The sequence below is a fragment of the Pongo abelii genome, chromosome X, assembly GCF_028885655.2.
Source record: "Pongo abelii isolate AG06213 chromosome X, NHGRI_mPonAbe1-v2.0_pri, whole genome shotgun sequence".
Lineage (NCBI taxonomy): Eukaryota > Metazoa > Chordata > Mammalia > Primates > Hominidae > Pongo > Pongo abelii.
In genome coordinates, this window is record NC_072008.2 from 72,468,033 (window position 1) to 72,488,967 (window position 20,935).

Sequence of the window (20,935 nt, forward strand, 5' to 3'; positions counted from 1 at the left end):
TGGGTGAGTAGACTGGGTGTGCACAATATATTTAGAATCAAATTTATCTGGTTTGGAATCCTAGCTATGGACTAGTTCTGTGACCTTGAGCAAATCACATGTCTTCTCTGTGCTTCTGTGTCCTCATTTGTAAGATGATAGAATAATCGCTACCTTTCAAATTGTTGTCAACAAAAAGATTATGTATAAAGAGCACCTAGTAAGGTAGCCTGAAACATAGTCGATGCTCTGTAAATGGTGGTTTATTATTATGAGACTTGAATGCTAAGCCACTGCTTTCACGAAACTCAATTTTAGCTACCACTTGCCTTGCCTAGAAGCTCATGCATGGACCCCAAGGTGAAACTGTCTTCTCTGAAGACCTCGGCTGGCAGATGTACTACAGCAGCAAAGATTTCCAAACTGGCCTTTCTTTGAGCCCATTCTCCCAGACTAGACAGGAGACTACAAGTTTCTGCTGCACATGAAAAAAATATGATGTCAATTGGATTCTAGTGAGAAAACAGAGTCTCAAAGAAACTGCTTCTGCTCCCTAGCCTGTTTAATGTGTTTCAAAACCTGAGAATGACTCCTCTCTGTTTCTACAGAACAGCCTAACACAGTGGCAAATGGGTGTTGAGTGAATGCATACTTAAGGAAATCTGTAGGGTTGCAGCTACTCTTTCCTCAAGTAATCCCTTGATAGTCATGTAGGCTACTTCAGAGATTGGGCATTAGAGAACAGAGTCAGGTATTATAATCAGATTAGACTCTAGGGAGATTAGCCAGCCATATTGCTGATATGTGCACAGTTACTGGGTTTGAGTGCTAAGCAGCTCTCATTAAGGATGGTTAATTAATATTATGGCCAAATTAAGCTTTCCCTTTTCTCTCTTCTTTGTTAGTTTGGTGGCATTTTAGGGAGAAAAAAATAAGCATCAGTATTGACAATTTGCTTGATACCTGTACAATTTAATTCTCATCCTTCCATGTGCCTTCACATTCACACATTCCACCAGAAGACCAAGGTTCACCAGCAAAAAGCTTTTCTTGCTCCCCACTGCCTCTTACCCAAGATATTCAGGGTTCAACCTCCCAGGCCTCTTCTCTAAGAGATCCTTGGTTGCTACATGCTTAGAGCCTGCTTCTTATTTCCTACTGAGAAGGGTCAGTCCAAGGTATTCTGTGCTACGGAAGGGTTCCAGGCAGGAACTACTCTGGGATCTGAGGCTCCAGCCGGTCTGTCAGCGTGTCATTACAGTGAAGGTGGGAAGCATAGGCCTGCGAGTTAAGACTGCTAAGATGAGGGACTCTAGAATCCCTGATACCTGGAAGGCCTGGGATCTAAAAGAAAAGAACAGGGAAATGGGGCTATATGAGTAGGCAGGGACCAACCAAGCAGAACAATGTGTCTGGATAATGTAGACTTCAGACCTGATCCTACGGCTGACAAAAGCTGGTGACCTTGGTAGTTCCTGAGCTGTAACCTTCAGCAGTGGAGTAGAAAAAACACTGGAGAAGAGAATCAGAACACCTGGGTTCTAGTATTAGTTCAGCCACATGTAAACCATATGACCTTGCGTAAGTCAGTTTATTTCTCTGGCCCTCATGTTCCTTGTTGGTAAAATAAGTGTCACATCACCTAACCTCTGGGATTATTGTGAGAGTTAAATTAGGTCATCAACAGGAAAGTGAGAAGTTTGATCTAAATTTGGGGAAGCATTCCTAATGATGTATGATGACAAAATTTCAGATAATTCTGGATTTGTTGGTGAGAAGAGAGAGTGTTGGTAGGGACGAGCTCTGAGGTGATGCCTTTATAACTTTAAGCATCCAACTGTTTCAAAACCTCCAGGAGAACATGGCCATGTCTGTTCTACCTGTGTATTATTGTAGAGGTAGCATCTGGGAGCCTCTGCTCCCTGAGCTTAAGGGAGGTAATTTGGAGATCATTTAATTCTCATTTTACAGAAGGAAAAAAAAATTGAGGGTCTTTAGGCCATTTGTTTAGGTAATATTTCTTAAGTGCCCACTCAAATATGTGGACTGTACTAAATACTAGGGAGGTAAAGATAAATACGAAGATATGGTCCCTGTCTTCAAGAAGCTCCAAGTCTTGTGGGGGAGACAGACATGTATATACATAGATTTCAATGCTGTGTAATGAGTGCTATAATTGGGTGAGGCTACACAAAGTGCAATGAGAATGTAAAAGAAGAATCTTTAAGCCTTCTTCTTGGATGAGTTGGAAAAGGCTTCACAGAAGAGGTAGCCTTTGAGTGAAGACTTGAAAGATGAGTAGTGTTTACCGGATGAAAGGCCTGAGAAGGAGGAATGCATTCTAGGCAAAAGTAACAGCCTGTGCAGAGATAACAGAGATATAGAGGCATGTGAGAGGGCAAGTGGCAAGAGATCAGTCTAGGTAGGCAGGTCATAAAGGGCCTATTCATGTATAATGATGGCAGTAAGATGGGGATGGCAGTAGGGTGGGAAACTAGTAGGGCCAGGGTCCCTATTGAGTAGAAAAGAATGGAGAGGAAGTGCCAGGCAGAAAGAGGGATGGACACAAGAGAGGGAACATGAAAGTGGTGAACAGAAGGCAGTGGCTGTCAAGACATCTCTCCATACACTGTACACTGTATGTAATATCCATCTCCCAGGGTTGTTAGAAGGGTCAAACCAGATCATAGCTGGAAAACAGCTTTGTGAAGTGAAAACTGCTGTTTATGTCGGAGAAATGATTGTTAAACCGCATCTTCGGAAAGGTGGAGTGATCAAGAGCACAGACCTTGGAATCTGACTGCTTTGCTTTGTAACTTGGTCTGCCAATTACTAGCTGTATGATCTTGGACAAGTTCCTTAACCTCTCTCTGACTCACTTGTACTGGTTCACAGAATGGAGATAATAATAGTACCTACTTTACTCATTGTTGTGAATGTTAAATGAGATAATATAAGTAAAGTGCTTAGAAAAGAGTTAAATGTACCCCATAAATACATACAACTATCATGTACCCAAAATAATGTTTAATTTTTTTAAAAAGAGCCATCCAATAGAAATCAAAAGAAAAAAGGAGTTCGCTCATATAAGCAGTCAATAAGTGTTAGATTATTTTTCTCTTACAACTGACAATGCCCTTTTTGTCTCCATCATCATCTCATTTGAGCAGCTCAGTGAAGTAGGGAGGATAAGGAATATTATCCTCACCAAATAGTTTGTGCTTTTCCCCACCACCCCTTAGTGGCCAGCCTGGATGGTCCCTGGGGATCCTTAGGGGATGCCCGAATGCCAGAGCATCTCTGCCCAACAGGGGCTCAGACTTAGCTCAGCCCGTCAGTACCCAGACTGACCACTGCCTCTGCCTCTTCTCCAGGCTTCCGCAACTTACACGTGGACGACCAGATGGCTGTCATTCAGTACTCCTGGATGGGACTCATGGTGTTTGCCATGGGCTGGCGATCCTTCACCAATGTCAACTCCAGGATGCTCTACTTCGCCCCTGATCTGGTTTTCAATGAGTAAGTGCTCCTGGGGCCCAGACCTCATTAAAATACAGCAGCTTGGCCAGACCCGGTTGGTGGTGATGCTGATGGGGTGACAGTGAAGCTTAGCTCATTTGACCTGCAGTTGTCGCAGTGGATACCCCAGCCATCCAATCCAGTATGAGGCGGCTTTGCCCTGACTTTCAGCCAACTGGTAGGAGCCCAGGAGGATGGTGCTGAGACCACCCCTTTCACACCCAAGAACCAATCCTGGTCACGTTTCTGGTCTGCTTTGCAGCTTATCTCAGAACCACATGGAAAGATTCCTCCCCTTCACATATAAAAGAGGCAGAAAGACTCTGGCTTTAAGGGCTGAAGTTTCTTGGGTTCTTTTGCTACCACCAAAGGCTAATGCTAGTCACCATTTGCTGAGCAACTAGTTTGTGCCAAGACTATGCTAGATACTTTCTAAATCCTATCTCATTGAGTCCTCATGGTGACCTGACCTCCCCTTTTTATAGATAACACTATTTTTTTATGGATGGGGAAAGTCAGGCTCAGCAAAATAAAGTGACTCACCCAAAGTCACAGAGCTAGTGCCTGTTGGAGACAAGATTCAAACGTATGTCTCTGTCAATCTCAGCTCTTCTGCGTCATGGTGGTAACTGATGGGAAGGAGTACCTCTACTGCTCTCTGGCTGTGTGATCTTGGTACTGCCATTTTCCTTCCCTTAAACAGCTTTAATTAATACCTGCCCTGCCACCAGCTCTATATAACATCATGAATTTGGCCAGCGGCTCAGATTTTGGAATTACATTTTTCTCCACTAAAATCTCAGTTCTACTATTTTCTTAATCAGCATCTTTGGGAAAGACACTTAACTTTTCCGACCCTCAATTTCTTCATCCATTAATGATAACAGAACCTTCATAAGTAATTTCTTATGATAACTAAATGGGAACTGACAGATGTGGAATGTCTGGCCCATAGTAGGCAAGAAGAAAAAAAAAGTCCCTTTCTTTTTTTTTTTTTTTTTTTTAAATTTAAACAGAAAATTTTAATTATCTTACCATAAAAACTATCCTAAACATAAAAGAGAATTGAAAAAATGTAACATAGGACAAGATTCACCCTTTCCCTAATAGTGATACTTTTTTTCCCCGAGATGGGGTTTTGCTCTGCCACCCAGGCTGAAGGGCAGTGGCACAATGATCTCGGCCCACTGCAACCTCCACCTCCCTGGTTCAAGCAATTCTCCTGCCTCAGCTTCCCGAGTAGCTGGGATTATAGATGCCCGCCACCGTGTCCAGCTAATTTTTGTATTTTTGGTAGAGACGGGATTTCACCATGTTAGCCAGGCTGGTCTCAAACTCCTGACCTCATGATCTGCCCGCTTCAGCCGGGCATGATAATCTTTTCTATGTCTGCTGTATGAGGTCCCTCGATGGCATTGTGAATGGAGCTGGCCAGAGAAATCTTCCCAAGGACCTTGAGCTAGTCTCACCACAGAGAATCCTTCCAGTCAGGACAGGAATTGACCTTCCCCCCTCTTCAGCCCTCTAACCCAGAAGAGTCTTAAAATAAAATCTACAGGCCAGTGGTTCCTTCCAGTACAGCACTGCAATGCGAGGGAGAGTGAGCGTCCCTAGCTGCCCTCTCCCAACCCTGCCAGCCTGGTAGCCAAAAGCTAAGAATAACCACTAGGCTTTTGGCACAAACTGCTTTGTGGTTTTCAGACCTCCGCAAAGTTGCCTATGATGCCATCTTCTGGGGCAGGCCTTGAAAAGCCCCCTAACTGTTCATCTCCCATCCTTAAACCCCTGCTGCCCTTAAGCAGTTGAATCAACTCTATGAGCACCTGCTCTACCTTCCCCAGAGCCCTGAGACCTTGGGAGCTTTGAAAAGTGATAATTGGTTGTTCTTTAAATCCTCATTTCCTTCTCTACCTGTGAGTAAGCATGTGGCATCTCACCTCAGCTTCCTGGTCCAGTCTTGTTCATCTTATAAAAAGGCCTCCCTACAGGGTCAGAGGCCTAGACTCATCAAACCCAGGGCTCCTGAAACAATAGGACCCCTATTCCTCCTGTAGGAAGCCACTATGTTAGAGCCGTCAGGGTGTCTACAAACATCTAGATAAGTGTTTCTCAACATGGATTCTGTTGACATATTGGGAAAAATAATTTTGTCATTATGTAGAATATGGTTAACATACCTGGCACCAGCCTACTCTATACCAAATAGGATTCCAGTCATTCTGACAGCCCAAACTGCTCCCACATATTTCTGACACCCAGTGAAGAGGCAGTACTCTCCAGTTGAGAGTGACTAATCCCTGCCAGCCTCCCTAAGCTGCTAATGGGGAGCCTCAGACCCAAAGAGAGAGATAAGAACTTGTCCAATGTAGGTCAACCCATTTGCTGATCTCTTCAACACCAAACTCTATTATCAGCCCCGTTTTTTTTCTTTCTTTCTCTCTTTGTAGAGATCACATGTTGTGAGGATAATGAGCTTGAACCTTAGCTGTGTGACCTTGGGCAAATTACTGAACTTCTATGTGCCGCAAATTTTATCTGGAGACTGCTGAAGAGTATTATAATAGCACCTTTCTACATGTCATTTATTGAACACCTGCTATGTGTCAGGCACTGTGCTCAGTGTTTTCCAATCTTCATTTCTCCTCTTATTTTCTCTCTTGCACTCCCACCAACCCTGCTCTCTTCCTAAATTCCATTCCTGCCTCATTTTTCTACCGTCCATTCTCCTCTCTCTTCCTTCCTTTAACTGTCTCCCTAGTATTTTTTCCCCTTTTCCCCCTTTCTTTTCCCCTTCCCCTATAAATTTCTTCCCTTTCCTTTCCCCTTCTCTTTCCTCCATTCCCCACTTTTTCTGCCCCTGAGGCCTGCAGCAATGTTAAAGGAATCCTCATTCCAGCATTGTGATTTCAATGGTAAAAAAGATTGCAGCATTGTCATCAACAGAGGTGGGAAAGTACATTGGAGACTGGAGCAGGGCCAGACCTCAGGGTCAGCCAATCTTACTAAAAAATTCTCTGCAGTGAAAGAGCTTGGAGCAACACTGTTCTGCTCAATTGATTTGTGATACCATCTAAACACTTCCTCTTTCTAGTTGGGCTTCAGCCTGAGTTGAATAATTCTACACCATCTGCCCCCTTCTCTCTTTCTCCAGGACAGCCAAGATCTCTCTGAGATAGGATGCTGAGCTTCCACTAAGACAATACCAGGCCTGCTCATCCTATGGAGCAGGCTAGTGGCTTGGAAACCAAAATGTCAAACCATAGCCTTTAGGCTCCATCTGGGAGGTCTTTGTCCTCACCACTTAAGTGGGTGTCAAATTTCCTTCCCTTTCTGCACATGCTGCACAATCAATTTCTGTCTTACACACACACACACACACACACACACACACACACACACGATTTTTGAAGTGCTGAAAACTGGAAGGCTTATTAGCACGAGGATGCTCTGTCTTCCCTTAGAGGTATGCCATGGTCAGCCATGGAACCGAGAGGTTGCTTTTCCTTGAAAAGCTGGCCAAGCATTGGCCACTTCCCCATATAATTTATAGGTGATAATGTGGTGATCTGTTCAGAAGTGACTATAATAAATGCAACTCACATATGTCTACAGTTTCCAAACTGTGGTAAGGAGCAGCCAGCATATGAGGGAATGGGCTCCCCTTCAGCAGCGGATATTTAAATTAGACATTCAAAAACACTCTCCGGCAGATTTAACATTGGAACTCGTTTTGAAAGAACAATGTGGAATCTCCTTCACTGGGAGTTTTTGAATAAATATTAAATTTCTAGTATTCCAGGCCAGAGGCAAAGGGGTCAACAGGATGACCAAACACTTCGGGGTCATTTGCAAATCTTGATGTCCTGATGTTAAGAGCTGACTACTGGAGCTTCTCCTAAAAATCCTTCATGTTGAGCTGCCTGGAAGGCAGGTTCTCATTCTGGCTGTAGCTGAGATATTAGAACTGTAGTCAGGGTGACCATGTGCCTGCCCCATTGTGTACATTTGGTTAGGCTTTCCTGTCCCTGACTCAGAAAACAGAAGGGGCACAGAGACCTGGAAATTCCATGTGCTAACCCATATCCTGGCCAGAGAAGATGAGTAGTTATCAGGATGTCAGGATTTTGGAAAAGAGAGAGAGAGAGAAAAAAAAAACAGACAAACAAACAAACAAAAAAACCTTTTCCTGGTCCCTGGAGCACCAGCAGGAGAAACAGCAAGCTCTTCTTGGAAAACCTGGAGAGGGAGGGCAATCAGAGACATTCCCTCTGGGCTTATTGTAAGCTTCCCCTCATTCCTTTTTCCTCTGTGTATCTCCTTCCCAGGTACCGCATGCACAAGTCCCGGATGTACAGCCAGTGTGTCCGAATGAGGCACCTCTCTCAAGAGTTTGGATGGCTCCAAATCACCCCCCAGGAATTCCTGTGCATGAAAGCACTGCTACTCTTCAGCATTAGTAAGTGCCTAGAAGTGCAGGGAATGCCCCTGAGGGCACAGAGATTCAGAGAAGACCACTTTTGCCATTAAAACGTTATTAGGGAAAAGCCAGCTTCTGGACATTTCCCTTCTTCATTCCCCCTCCCTATCCCCACTCTACTCTCTCTCAGCATTATTTTCCTAACAAGAAACAATTTCATGACTAGAAGCCAATTTATTTGCTAGAAGTCAACCTCCATCAGATTCCCCACCTATCCCCAGTCTGTCTTTGGGACAAGGCCTTTTTGACTGGTTACAGCAGGTCTCTGAATTTTTCCATAGCTTCTGCTATAGAAACAGACATGGGCCACCTTGTATTCCTTGCAGGGCAGTAGAGCAGGAGGCATTTCCTCCTGGAAAGATTTCCTCTTCTGCCAACAGGAGGAGATCTATGTAAGCAACTCAGATAGGATTTGTATGGCAGCCAAGGAACTTTTCTTTAACATCTTTTCTAAGAAGAGCCCTCTCTTAGCCCCTACAGAGGGAGAAGGGCAAAATTTGATATTCAAAGCTATGTGTTTTAGTTGTCTAAATTAGGGTTTGACTGTGAATGACATAAAAGCTTAGTTCCTAAAAAATGAGTATCTGAGAAGAGTAGAAAAAGACAAGGTTCAGGAAATTTGATTTACTTGACTCCTTTCAGATCGGATCCAGCTATCCTTTCCCCTGAGATCTCCCTGACAGACTGAAGGCCCCAAGCACATAGACTTCAACTAACAGGAAGCCAAATAGATGGTTCCCTGTGGGGGTGGGGGTCAAGTCTGTGGTCAGAAAATTTGGTGCTTTGTCTAATGCTCCTTCGTGGGCATGCTTCCCCTCCCCATTCTGTCTTCATCCCACATCAGTTCCAGTGGATGGGCTGAAAAATCAAAAATTCTTTGATGAACTTCGAATGAACTACATCAAGGAACTCGATCGTATCATTGCATGCAAAAGAAAAAATCCCACATCCTGCTCAAGACGCTTCTACCAGCTCACCAAGCTCCTGGACTCCGTGCAGCCTGTAAGCAAACGATGGAGGGTGCTTTATCAGGGAGAACAGCCTGATACAGCCAATGATAATATGCTTCTCTAGAGTCTGGCACCACCTGTTGGGAGGTGCTTCCATTCCCCTCTGGCTTTGAGTGTGGTCCAGGAAGAAAATGTGGTGAAGAAAAGAACACGGGTCACAGTGTCCCAGCTGGATATTGTGAAAGGGGTGGAGGAGTTGAGAACAGAGCAGTTGGGACTCAGGGAAGGGACTTGCAGCAGATGAATTCTCTAGGCAGACAAAACAGACCTGGATGTTTTTCCCCTCTTCTTTGAGTCATGTTCATGTGAGTTTGTCTGTGTGTGTGTGTGTGTGTGTGTGTGTGTGTGTCAGAGAGAGAGAGAGAGAGAGATGGAGTGCAGAGGCTGGGGTGAGAGCACAAGCTGGAGAAGTCTTGAGTCAGAGAGCTTACAATGGTATAAGACATCTCTTGGGAGCCCTCAGTGACTCCATGGAGACCATTTTTCTCTCTCTCTCACTCTCTCTCTCTCTCTCTCTCACACACACACACACACACACACACACGACCTCATGGGGGAGGACCAAGGAAGGACAGGGAAGGGGGAGGAAACAAAAGGCTGAAAGACCAAAAATCAGAGGTTGGGGAAGAGGCTAGCAGAGGCCACCTCCTTGTCAACCCTGTTTTTCTCCCTCTTATTGTTCCCTACAGATTGCGAGAGAGCTGCATCAGTTCACTTTTGACCTGCTAATCAAGTCACACATGGTGAGCGTGGACTTTCCGGAAATGATGGCAGAGATCATCTCTGTGCAAGTGCCCAAGATCCTTTCTGGGAAAGTCAAGCCCATCTATTTCCACACCCAGTGAAGCATTGGAAACCCCTATTTCCCCACCCCAGCCCATGCCCCCTTTCAGATGTCTTCTGCCTGTTATAACTCTGCACTACTCCTCTGCAGTGCCTTGGGGAATTTCCTCTATTGATGTACAGTCTGTCATGAACATGTTCCTGAATTCTATTTTCTGGGCTTTTTTTTCTCTTTCTCTCCTTTCTTTTTCTTCTTCCCTCCCTATCTAACCCTCCCATGGCACCTTCAGACTTTGCTTCCCATTGTGGCTCCTATCTGTGTTTTGAATGGTGTCGTATGCCTTTAAATCTGTGATGATCCTCATGTGGCCCAGTGTCAAGTTGTGCTTGTTTACAGCACTACTCTGTGCCAGCCACACAAACGTTTACTTATCTTATGCCACGGGAAGTTTAGAGAGCTAAGATTATCTGGGGAAATCAAAACAAAAACACGCAAACAAAAAAAAGGCAAAAACAAAACAAAAAATAAGCCAAAAAATCTTGCTAATGTTTTTTCCTCAAAAATAAATAAATAAACAAATACGTACATACATACACACATACATACAAACATAAGAAATCCCCAAAGAGGCCAATAGTGACGAGAAGGTGAAAATTGCAGGCCCATGGGGAGTTACTGATTTTTTCATCTCCTCCCTCCACGGGAGACTTTATTTTCTGCCAATGGCTATTGCCATTAGAGGGCAGAGTGACCCCAGAGCTGAGTTGGGCAGGGGGGTGGACAGACAGGAGAGGACAAGGAGGGCAATGGAGCATCAGTACCTGCCCACAGCCTTGGTCCCTGGGGGCTAGACTGCTCAACTGTGGAGCAATTCATTATACTGAATATGTGCTTGTTGTTGAAAATTTGTCTGCATGTTAATGCCTCACCCCCAAACCCTTTTCTCTCTCACTGTCTGCCTCCAACTTCAGATTGACTTTCAATAGTTTTTCTAAGACCTTTGAACTGAATGTTCTCTTTAGCCAAAACTTGGCGACTTCCACAGAAAAGTCTGACCACTGAGAAGAAGGAGAGCAGAGATTTAACCCTTTGTAAGGCCCCATTTGGACCCAGGTCTGCTTTCTCATGTGTGAGTCAGGGAGGAGCTGGAGCCAGAGGAGAAGGAAATGATAGCTTGGCTGTTCTCCTGCTTAGGACACTGACTGAATAGTTAAACTCTCACTGCCACTACCTTTTCCCCACCTTTAAAAGACCTGAATGAAGTTTTCTGCCAAACTCCGTGAAGCCACAAGCACCTTATGTCCTCCCTTCAGTGTTTTGTGGGCCTGAATTTCATCACACTGCATTTCAGCCATGGTCATCAAGCCTGTTTGCTTCTTTTGGGCATGTTCACAGATTCTCTGTTAAGAGCCCCCACCACCAAGAAGGTTAGCAGGCCAACAGCTCTGACATCTATCTGTAGATGCCAGTAGTCACAAAGAGTTCTTACCAACTGTCAGATCGCTGGAGCCCTTAGACAAACTGGAAAGAAGGCATCAAAGGGATCAGACAAGCTGGGCGTCTTGCTCTTGTCCCCCAGAGATGATATCCTCCCAGCAAGTGAAGAAGTTATCACTTCCTTCTTTAGAGCAGCTAAAGGGGCTACCCAGATCAGGGTTGAAGAGAAAACTCAATTACCAGGGTGGGAAGAATGAAGGCACTAGAACCAGAAACCCTGCAAATGCTCCTCTTGCCACCCAGCATATCCACCTGCAGAAGTCATGAGAAGAGAGAAGGAACAAAGAGGAGACTCTGACTACTGAATTAAAATCTTCAGCGGCAAAGCCTAAAGCCAGATGGACACCATCTGGTGAGTTTACTCATCATCCTCCTCTGCTGCTGATTCTGGGCTCTGACATTGCCCATACTCACTCAGATTCCCCACCTTTGTTGCTGCCTCTTAGTCAGAGGGAGGCCGAACCATTGAGACTTTCTACAGAACCATGGCTTCTTTCGGAAAGGTCTGGTTGGTGTGGCTCCAATACGTTACCACCCATGAACTCAGGGTGTGCCCTGGGACACTGGTTTTATATAGTCTTTTGGCACGTCTGTGTTCTGTTGACTTCGTTCTCCAACCCCAAGTGCAAGGGAAAATGTCCACCTACTTTCTCATCTTGGCCACTGCCTCCTTACTTAGCTCGTAATCTCATCTGTTGAACTCAAGAAATCAAGGACCAGTCATCAAGCTGCCCATTTTAATTGGTTCACTCTGTTTGTTGAGAGAATAGTTTCTGAGTGACATGATATGATCCACAAGGGTTTCCTTCCCTGATTTCTGCATTGATATTAATAGCCAAACGAACTTCAAAACAGCTTCTTTAAATAACAAGGGAGAGGGGAACCTAAGATGAGTAATATGCCAATCCAAGACTGCTGGACAAAACTAAAGCTGACAGGATCCCTTTCTGGGGTGGGATAGACACGTTCTGGTTTTCTTTATTACTACACAATCTGGCTCATGTACAGGATCACTTTTAGCTATTTTAAACAGAAAAAAAATCCACCACTCTTTTCAGTTACACTAGGTTACATTTTAATAGGTCCTTTACATCTGTTTTGGAATGATTTTCATCTTTTGTGATACACGGATTGAATTATATCATTCTCATATCTCTCCTTGTAAATACTAGAAGCTCTCCTTTACATTTCTCTATCAAATTTTTCATCTTTATGGGTTTCCCAATTGTGACTCTTGTCTTTATGAATATATGTTTTTCATTTGCAAAAGCCAAAAATCAGTGAAACAGCAGTGTAATTAAAAGCAACAACTGGATTACTCCGAATTTCCAAATGACAAGACTAGGGAAAAATAGCCTACACAAGGCTTTAGGCCTACTCTTTCTGTGCTTGGGTTTGAGTGAACAAAGGAGATTTTAGCTTGGCTCTGTTCTCCCATGGATGAAAGGAGGAGGATTTTGTTTTTCTTTTGGCCATTGATGTTCTAGCCAATGTAATTGACAGAAGTCTCATTTTGCATGCACTCTGCTCTACAAACAGAGTTGGTATGGTTGGTATACTGTACTCACCTGTGAGGGACTGGCCACTCAGACCCACTTACCTGGTGAGCTAGTAGATGAGGATCACTCACTGGAAAAGTCACGAGGACCATCTCCAAACAAGTTGGCAGTGCTTGATGTGGACGAAGAGTGAGGAAGAGAAAAAGAAGGAGCACCAGGGAGAAGGCCCCGTCTGTGCTGGGCAGCAGACAGCTGCCAGGATCACGAACTCTGTAGTCAAAGAAAAGAGTCGTGTGGCAGTTTCAGCTCTCGTTCATTGGGCAGCTCGCCTAGGCCCAGCCTCTGAGCTGACATGGGAGTTGTTGGATTCTTTGTTTCATAGCTTTTTCTATGCCATAGGCAATATTGTTGTTCTTGGAAAGTTTATTATTTTTTTAACTCCCTTACTCTGAGAAAGGGATATTTTGAAGGACTGTCATATATCTTTGAAAAAAGAAAATCTGTAATACATATATTTTTATGTATGTTCACTGGCACTAAAAAATATAGAGAGCTTCATTCTGTCCTTTGGGTAGTTGCTGAGGTAATTGTCCAGGTTGAAAAATAATGTGCTGATGCTAGAGTCCCTCTCTGTCCATACTCCAGTTCTAAATACATATAGGCATACATAGCAAGTTTTATTTGACTTGTACTTTAAGAGAAAATATGTCCACCATCCACATGGAACACAAATGAGCTAACATTGAGCTTCAAGTAGCTTCTAAGTGTTTGTTTCATTAGGCACAGCACAGATGTGGCCTTTCCCCTCTTCTCTCCCTTGATATCTGGCAGGGCATAAAGGCCCAGGCCACTTCCTCTGCCCCTTCCCAGCCCTGCACCAAAGCTGCATTTCAGGAGACTCTCTCCAGACAGCCCACTAACTACCCGAGCATGGCCCCTGCATAGCCCTGGAAAAATAAGGGGCTGGCTGTCTACGAATTATCTTGTGCCAGTTGCCCAGGTGAGAGGGCACTGGGCCAAGGGAGTGGTTTTCATGTTTGACCCACTAGAGGGGGTCATGGGAATCAGGAATGCCAAAGCACCAGATCAAATCCAAAACTTAAAGTCAAAATAAGCCATTCAGCATGTTCAGTTTCTTGGAAAAGGAAGTTTCTACCCCTGATGCCTTTGTAGGCAGATCTGTTCTCACCATTAATCTTTTTGAAAATCTTTTAAAGTAGTTTTTAAAAAGACAGATGAAAGCATCACATTATATAACCAAAGATTACATTGTATCTGCTAAGATACCAAAATCCATAAGGGCAGGGGGGGAGCAAGCATTAGTGCCTCTTTGATAAGCTGTCCAAAGACAGACTAAAGGACTTTGCTGGTGACTGACTTATAAGAGCTTTGTGGGTTTTTTTTTTTTCCCTAATAATATACATGTTTAGAAGAGTTGAAAATAATTTTGGGAAAATGGGATTATGGGTCCTTCACTAAGTGATTTTATAAGCAGAACTGGCTTTCCTTTTCTCTAGTAGTTGCTGAGCAAATTCTTGAAGCTCCATCATTGCATGGTTGGAAATGGAGCTGTTCTTAGCCACTGTGTTTGCTAGTGCCCATGTTAGCTTATCTGAAGATGTGAAACCCTTGCTGATAAGGGAGCATTTAAAGTACTAGATTTTGCACTAGAGGGACAGCAGGCAGAAATCCTTATTTCTGCCCACTTTGGACGGCACAAAAAGTTATCTGCAGTTGAAGGCAGAAAGTTGAAATATATTGTAAATGAATATTTGTATCCATGTTTCCAAATTGAAATATATATATATATATATATATATATATATATATATATAGTGTGTGTGTGTGTGTGTGTGTGTGTGTGTTCTGATAGCTTTAACTTTGTCTGCATCTTTATATTTGGTTCCAGATCACACCTGATGCCATGTACTTGTGAGAGAGGATGCAGTTTTGTTTTGGAAGCTCTCTCAGAACAGACAAGACACCTGGATTGATCAGATAACTAAAAGTTTTCTCCCCTATTGGGTTTGACCCACAGGTCCTGTGAAGGAGCAGAGGGATAAAATGATACATTGTACTTTACTAGTTCAAGACAGATGAATGTGGAAAGCGTAAAAACTCAATGGAACTGACTGAGATTTACCACAGGGAAGGCCCAAACTTGGAGCCAAAAGCCTACTCAAGTGATTGGCCAGTGGCCCCCTAATGGGACCTGAGCTGTTGGAAGAAGAGAACTGTTCCTTGGTCTTCACCATCCTTGTGAGAGAAGGGCAGTTTCCTGCATTGGAACCTGGAGCAAGCGCTCCATCTTTCACACAAATTCCCTCACCTGCGATTGAGGTGCTCTTGTTACTGGGTGTCTGTGTGCTGTAATTCTGGTTTTGGATATGTTCTGTAAAGATTTTGACAAATGAAAATGTGTTTTTCTCTGTTAAAACTTGTCAGAGTGCTAGAAGTTGTATCTCTGTAGGTGCAGGTCTATTTCTGCCCACAGGTAGGGTGTTTTTCTTTGACTAAGAGATTGACACTGGGTTCTGTTGCCCAGGACCTCCCAACTCAACCATTTCTAGGTGAAGGCAGAAAAATCCACATTAGTCACTCCTCTTCAGACATTTCAGCTGAGATAACAAATCATTTGGAATTTTTGCACCCATAGAAAGAGTGGTAGATATTTGAATTTAGCAGGTGGAGTTTCATAGTAAAAACAGCTTTTGACTCAGCTTTGATTTATCCTCATTTGATTTGGCCAGAAAGTAGGTAATATGCATCGATTGGCTTCTGATTCCAATTCAGTATAGCAGGGTGCCGGGTTTTTCCTTTCCCCACCTGTCTCTTAGCCTAGGGAATTAAATGAGAAGCCTTAGAATGGGTGGCCCTTGTGACCTGAAACACTTCCCACATAAGCTACTTAACAAGATTGTCATGTAGCTGCAGATTCCATTGCCCACCAAAGACTAGAACACACACATATCCATAAACCAAAGGAAAGACAATTCTGAAATGCTGTTTCTCTGGTGGTTCCCTCTCTGACTGCTGCCTCACAGTATGGGAACCTGTACTCTGCAGAGGTGACAGGCCAGATTTGCATTCTCTCACAACCTTAGCCCTTGGTGCGAACTGTCCTACAGTGAAGTGCCTGGGGGGTTGTCCTATCCCATAAGCCACTTGGATGCTGACAGCAGCCACCATCAGAATGACCCACGCCAAAAAAAAAAAAATTAAAAAGTCCCCTCACAACCCAGTGACACCTTTCTGCTTTCCTCTAGACTGGAACATTGATTAGGGAGTGCCTCAGACATGACATTCTTGTGCTGTCCTTGGAATTAATGTGGCAGCAGGAGGGAGCAGACTATGTAAACAGAGATAAGAATTAATTTTCAATGTTGAAGGAAAAAAAGAAAAAAGAAGAGAGAGAGAAAGAAAGCATCACACAAAGATTTTCTTAAAAGAAACAATTTTGCTTGAAATTTCTTTAGATGGGGCTCAGTTCTCACAGTGGCACTTGGCCTCCACTGGGCAGCAGGACCAGCTCCAAGCGCTAGTGTTCTGTTCTCTTTTTGTAATCTTGGAATCTTTTGTTGCTCTAAATACAATTAAAAATGGCAGAAACTTGTTTGTTGGACTACATGTGTGACTTTGGGTCTGTCTCTGCCTCTGCTTTCAGAAATGTCTTGTGTAAAATATTGGCTTACTGGTCTGCCAGCTAAAACTTGGCCACATCCCCTGTTATGGCTGCAGGATCGAGTTATTGTTAACAAAGAGACCCAAGAAAAGCTGCTAATGTCCTCTTATCATTGTTGTTAATTTGTTAAAACATAAAGAAATCTAAAATTTCAGATGAATGTCATCAGAGTTCTTTTAATTAGCTCTTTTTATTGGCTGTTTTTATTGAAGTCAAGAGTTGGTATCATGCCCAGTTGCATTTTATGCTATTTTGATTTTCATATATTTTTAAAAATCTTTGCACAAGGCTTACAAATTTGCCCTGTGGTGGCCTTAGCATAAGCTGACCTGGGACCACCAAAATAACAAGGAATTTGGGCTAGAAAGCATAGATGGACACTGGTGGCCCATCACAACTTCTCTTGAAAAACCCCAAACTTGTCAGCTGGGGAAAAGCCACACAAAGCCCAGCTGCCCACCTTGACATCCTTATCCTTGTAGGAGCATAAAATGGTGGCATCACTGCCCAGTTCTAACCAAGCTTCAGTTAAAGAATGGGCACCTTCACATCCTCACTATTTTTCAGGGGCCTTACCATCCTCAACCACCCAAGTAAAATATAAATCAGCCTTCTTTTGGGTTCTTCAGTTCAAGCAAGGCCTCTTCTTGTGGCCTCTCAGTATGAATACTTATGCGGTTCCAGATTGAATTTTTGGGCCAGAGATACAAGCCATCAATGAGGTGTGACAAAGCATGTCAACGAATAATAAGAAAATTATCTATTCTTCCATATCCTCCCCTGTAATAAGGGTTGTCAGAATGCCTTCTTTCTGGGCTGGGTTGAGGATTCAGTGAGAACATATGTGACACAGCTGGTGAGCTATTAAGCTCTGGCTTTGCTCCCTGTTAAAATGCCAGAACCCTTGAGAGGGATCCCACATTGAGTCATGTTTATCATTGACCACCTTAGAGTGGATGGATTTCTCAGATTTTTCCTGAGATCAATGCTTGTTGGAGAGGAGAGGAGAACAATAGATTCTTGGGATGTGTGTTATGCATGTGTTTAAGTAGGAGACAGAGAGTATGTTTATTTGCAGGTTGTGTGTGTAAAGTCAGAGCCTGCCTCCAGAGGATCTTCTCTAACCACCATTACTTAGGTCCTGTTCGTTCGCATCTACAGCGAATGACCTTACAGCCATCCAACTTGGCTTCACTCACCACTCAGCCCCTGCCTGAAGAGACAAGGTGGTTAGCATCCACCATAGGTTTTCCAAGGAGTAGCAAAGCACAAAGGACACCTATTGGGTTGAAAAGAGACTAGAGGCATGAGTCCTGTATGTGACTTGTTCATAGTCATGCAGCTAGTGTGTAGCTAGGATTCTCCCCTGCTGATTTACTATATGACACTAGGCAGCAATCTGCCCTTGCTGGACCTCGGTTTTCTAATCTGTAAAATGTGTGGAGTAAAACTACATGAGATGGGAAGTCCCTTCTAGTGTGGATGCCATGGTTATTGAAAACTGCAGCAACATCTTTCTTAATCATAAGGGGAAAGAAAAAGACCATTTACTACTCCTAGAACAGTTTTGGAGCTAGAATATTCACATTTGCACTCAACAATTATTTACAAAACAACTAGTGCGGAGAGGGTCAAAACAACAGCTGAGTCCTGTGTAATAGATATTGTCAACCCTTTGATGGATGAGGAAGGGGCTCAAAAGGGAAATAGTTTCCTATTGAGATTATCTCATAAATGGCAGAGATAAGTAGGAGTTAAGCCCCAGTCCATGCACTGTCTGTGCCTTCAGTGAGTTTACAGTCTATTAAATGCCTTTGCCAGACCACTCTGGAACTTCAACCTATAACACCCAACCCCAGTCCTCCCACATCACTCTCTCCAAAGAGATTGGGCTAACCTCTAATTTAGAATTCCTGCCTGTAGAACTAGAAAGGATCTTAGACATCATCTAGCTCTAACTTCTTATTCTTCACATGAGGGAGCTGTGCAAAAAATTTGAATGTTATTGTGAACTAGGGCCTGTGTCAAGGGACCAGCCCTACAACACCCAGCTCGTGGTCCCTTCATGTGCCTGCAGGCAGCATACCAAAGTAATAGGGCACCTGAGAACTTGTACCATCCGTTTGCATATGGGTTCAGAGCCCTAGTGAGAGAGCTTCCACCACTTGTCTAGCTCCTACATATACAGACCCAGGATCTCTACACCAACTACAGCATCTACTTCACCTACCACCCACTCCTAGGGATTTTCTTCATGCCACTCTAGGGGAGGGTGAAAGAAGGAGAAAACTGTTGGGGGAGCTGGAATAGGGACTACAGAGGCAATGAGAACAATTTAACAGACACGAAGTATGAGAAATTTCTGAATTAACAGGAAGATGCAGATGGTTCAAATCCTCATATTATCCCGCCACCAATTCTTTTTCAAGCCACAACTTCCCTGCTTCCCTTAGCTTCTTCCTCACAGGCTTCAAGCAAGGAGAAGGTCATTAGGGGAACTGCATATGGCTGTCAACCACAAGGCTTCATGCTAAACAAGGTGGTTTACTCCAAACTCTATGCAACTAGCCCTCCCCACACCCCCATTAGAGTACTTTGGATCTCAGACCAGAAAACAGCCCAGCAGAGTAAGCAGATGCTGTGTGAGGCACAACACTCACTATCTGAGCAGCAACACTTGTTTCCAAAGGAAGCAGGCCTTTTTGATGTGTGTGCACAGTGCCACGGGTGGCTAATGTCTGTGTTGGACTATATTGTGGGACAATTCCACTGCCTCAAAAGACTGCAAGAATCCCTCACAGGGACATAGTATTCAGTGTTCCCCTCATTTATTTGTTCTTTCCTTTATTCAACATCTATTTATTTGACACAATTGTAATATAATGTAATGGATGTTATGTTGAGGGAAGTTGGGGATTTTGCTAGGGTACAGAGGAAGGAGGCCTAGCCCAGTATAGTAGAAAGGTCAAGGAAGGGCTCTTAGAGAAGTCTAGGCTGTGAAACAAGTTGCATGAAGATAGGGCTGGGTGTGGAGAAAGGGGCATTCTAACTCAGGCAAGAGACAGTAGCCTAGTAAGGGAAACTGTGATCAGTTTAGCCTGAGGGAAGGGTTTGAAGAAGAATATGGTTTTGAGAGATGAAGATAAAGAAGGAGGCACAAGCAAAGCCAGCAATGGCCTATATGTCACACTAAAGAGTGACATATAGGCCTTTATCCCAAGGATGAAGGGGAGCCATAGAAGCCTTTGCCACCATTTCAATTCCTAAAGCACTGTCAGACACATAATCTCATCTAAACCTCATAACATCATGAAGAGGCAGGGGGGTCAGGGATCAGGCCCATTTTGCAGAAAGGAAAACTGGTTCATCAAGATGAAGTGATTTGCCCAATGGCTGCTCCCAAATAACTGATAGCACTAAGTCTAAAGTGGAAGCCCCAATTCTCCTGATTTTCAGTCTCAGTCTATTCACATTACACCAATCTATCAAAGGACCTGGCAGTGCAATTCTTGGAATGTGTTTACATGACTCTGTAGTGAGAGCAGGCATTGCCTACTATCCCATGTGCAACAAGCATGGCCTTCCTGAGGTGACATTCAATGGCGCAGGGTTCCCAAAATGGCAGACAGGTGACCCCAGAGAAAAGCAGTAGCATCATCTTAAGGGGTAGTGCAGTCTATGGAAAGCCAGCCAAATTGCTGCTCAATGGGTATTGGGAATCATTCATTCATCCAAACAGGAAGTAAGAAAAAAATGATGAAAGACAAGAGAAAACTTTTCACCTTCCTAGAGGAGGTAACATTTGCCACCAGCCTTGAACAACGAGATGAAATTTCATAACAGGAAAAGGTAGCTGGGCAGGCAACCAAAGAAGGAACAGATGGACAAATTCACAAGAAGCAGAAAAGAGTATGCCTTCTGTTTGGGAACGAGTGGGGAGTAAGAATTGGAGATGAGTCTGGTCTAGGACCCATTGTGAAATGTCTCAAGTCCCCTGTTAAGAGGTAGGTTTTCTTCTGTAGGCTAGTTATTCTCAGTTGCCACATGTGAAAGATAATGGCCACATGTGGCATACTCTCAAGGGAGCCACTAGGGCTGTATTCAACTCCTGACACACTTAGTTCCTTTTTCTCACACTTAAGAAAGCAAATATGAGTGCAAGTGAGACTGACAGTATTGAAAGGAAAAATCTGAAACTATTACAGTATGTTTAAATTATCCTCCAACTTCAATGTTTAAAATATTATCAACAAATTATTTGCCACACCTCACATCTGATTACAGAACACTAGTTGAGATAACCAAGGATTTTTGAGCAAAACTGTAACATAATGAGTTTCGGTAGATGGAAACTATGCTAAAATTTATTGTGTGAGAATATGATAGAATATGAATAGAGACTGATTCCAAAGCAAATTAACAACAACAACAACAATAATAAAATGTACTGAGTACTTACTATGTGCCAGAAAATGCTAATGCAAAGTT

General features: G+C 43.6%; 1 protein-coding gene across 1 annotated transcript in view; it reads left to right on the forward strand.

Moving 5' to 3' along the window:
* AR (androgen receptor) overlaps positions 1-16,378 on the forward strand; it is a 180,302-nt gene extending 163,924 nt beyond the window's left edge. Inside the window, exons 5-8 of the mRNA XM_009234939.4 lie at positions 3,354-3,498; positions 7,824-7,954; positions 8,820-8,977; positions 9,675-16,378. Of these exons, the coding sequence (XP_009233214.2) occupies positions 3,354-3,498; positions 7,824-7,954; positions 8,820-8,977; positions 9,675-9,830 (590 nt within the window). The 3' untranslated portion in view covers positions 9,831-16,378. The remainder of the gene's footprint in view (positions 1-3,353; positions 3,499-7,823; positions 7,955-8,819; positions 8,978-9,674) is intronic.
* Positions 16,379-20,935: the final 4,557 nt, after the last annotated feature.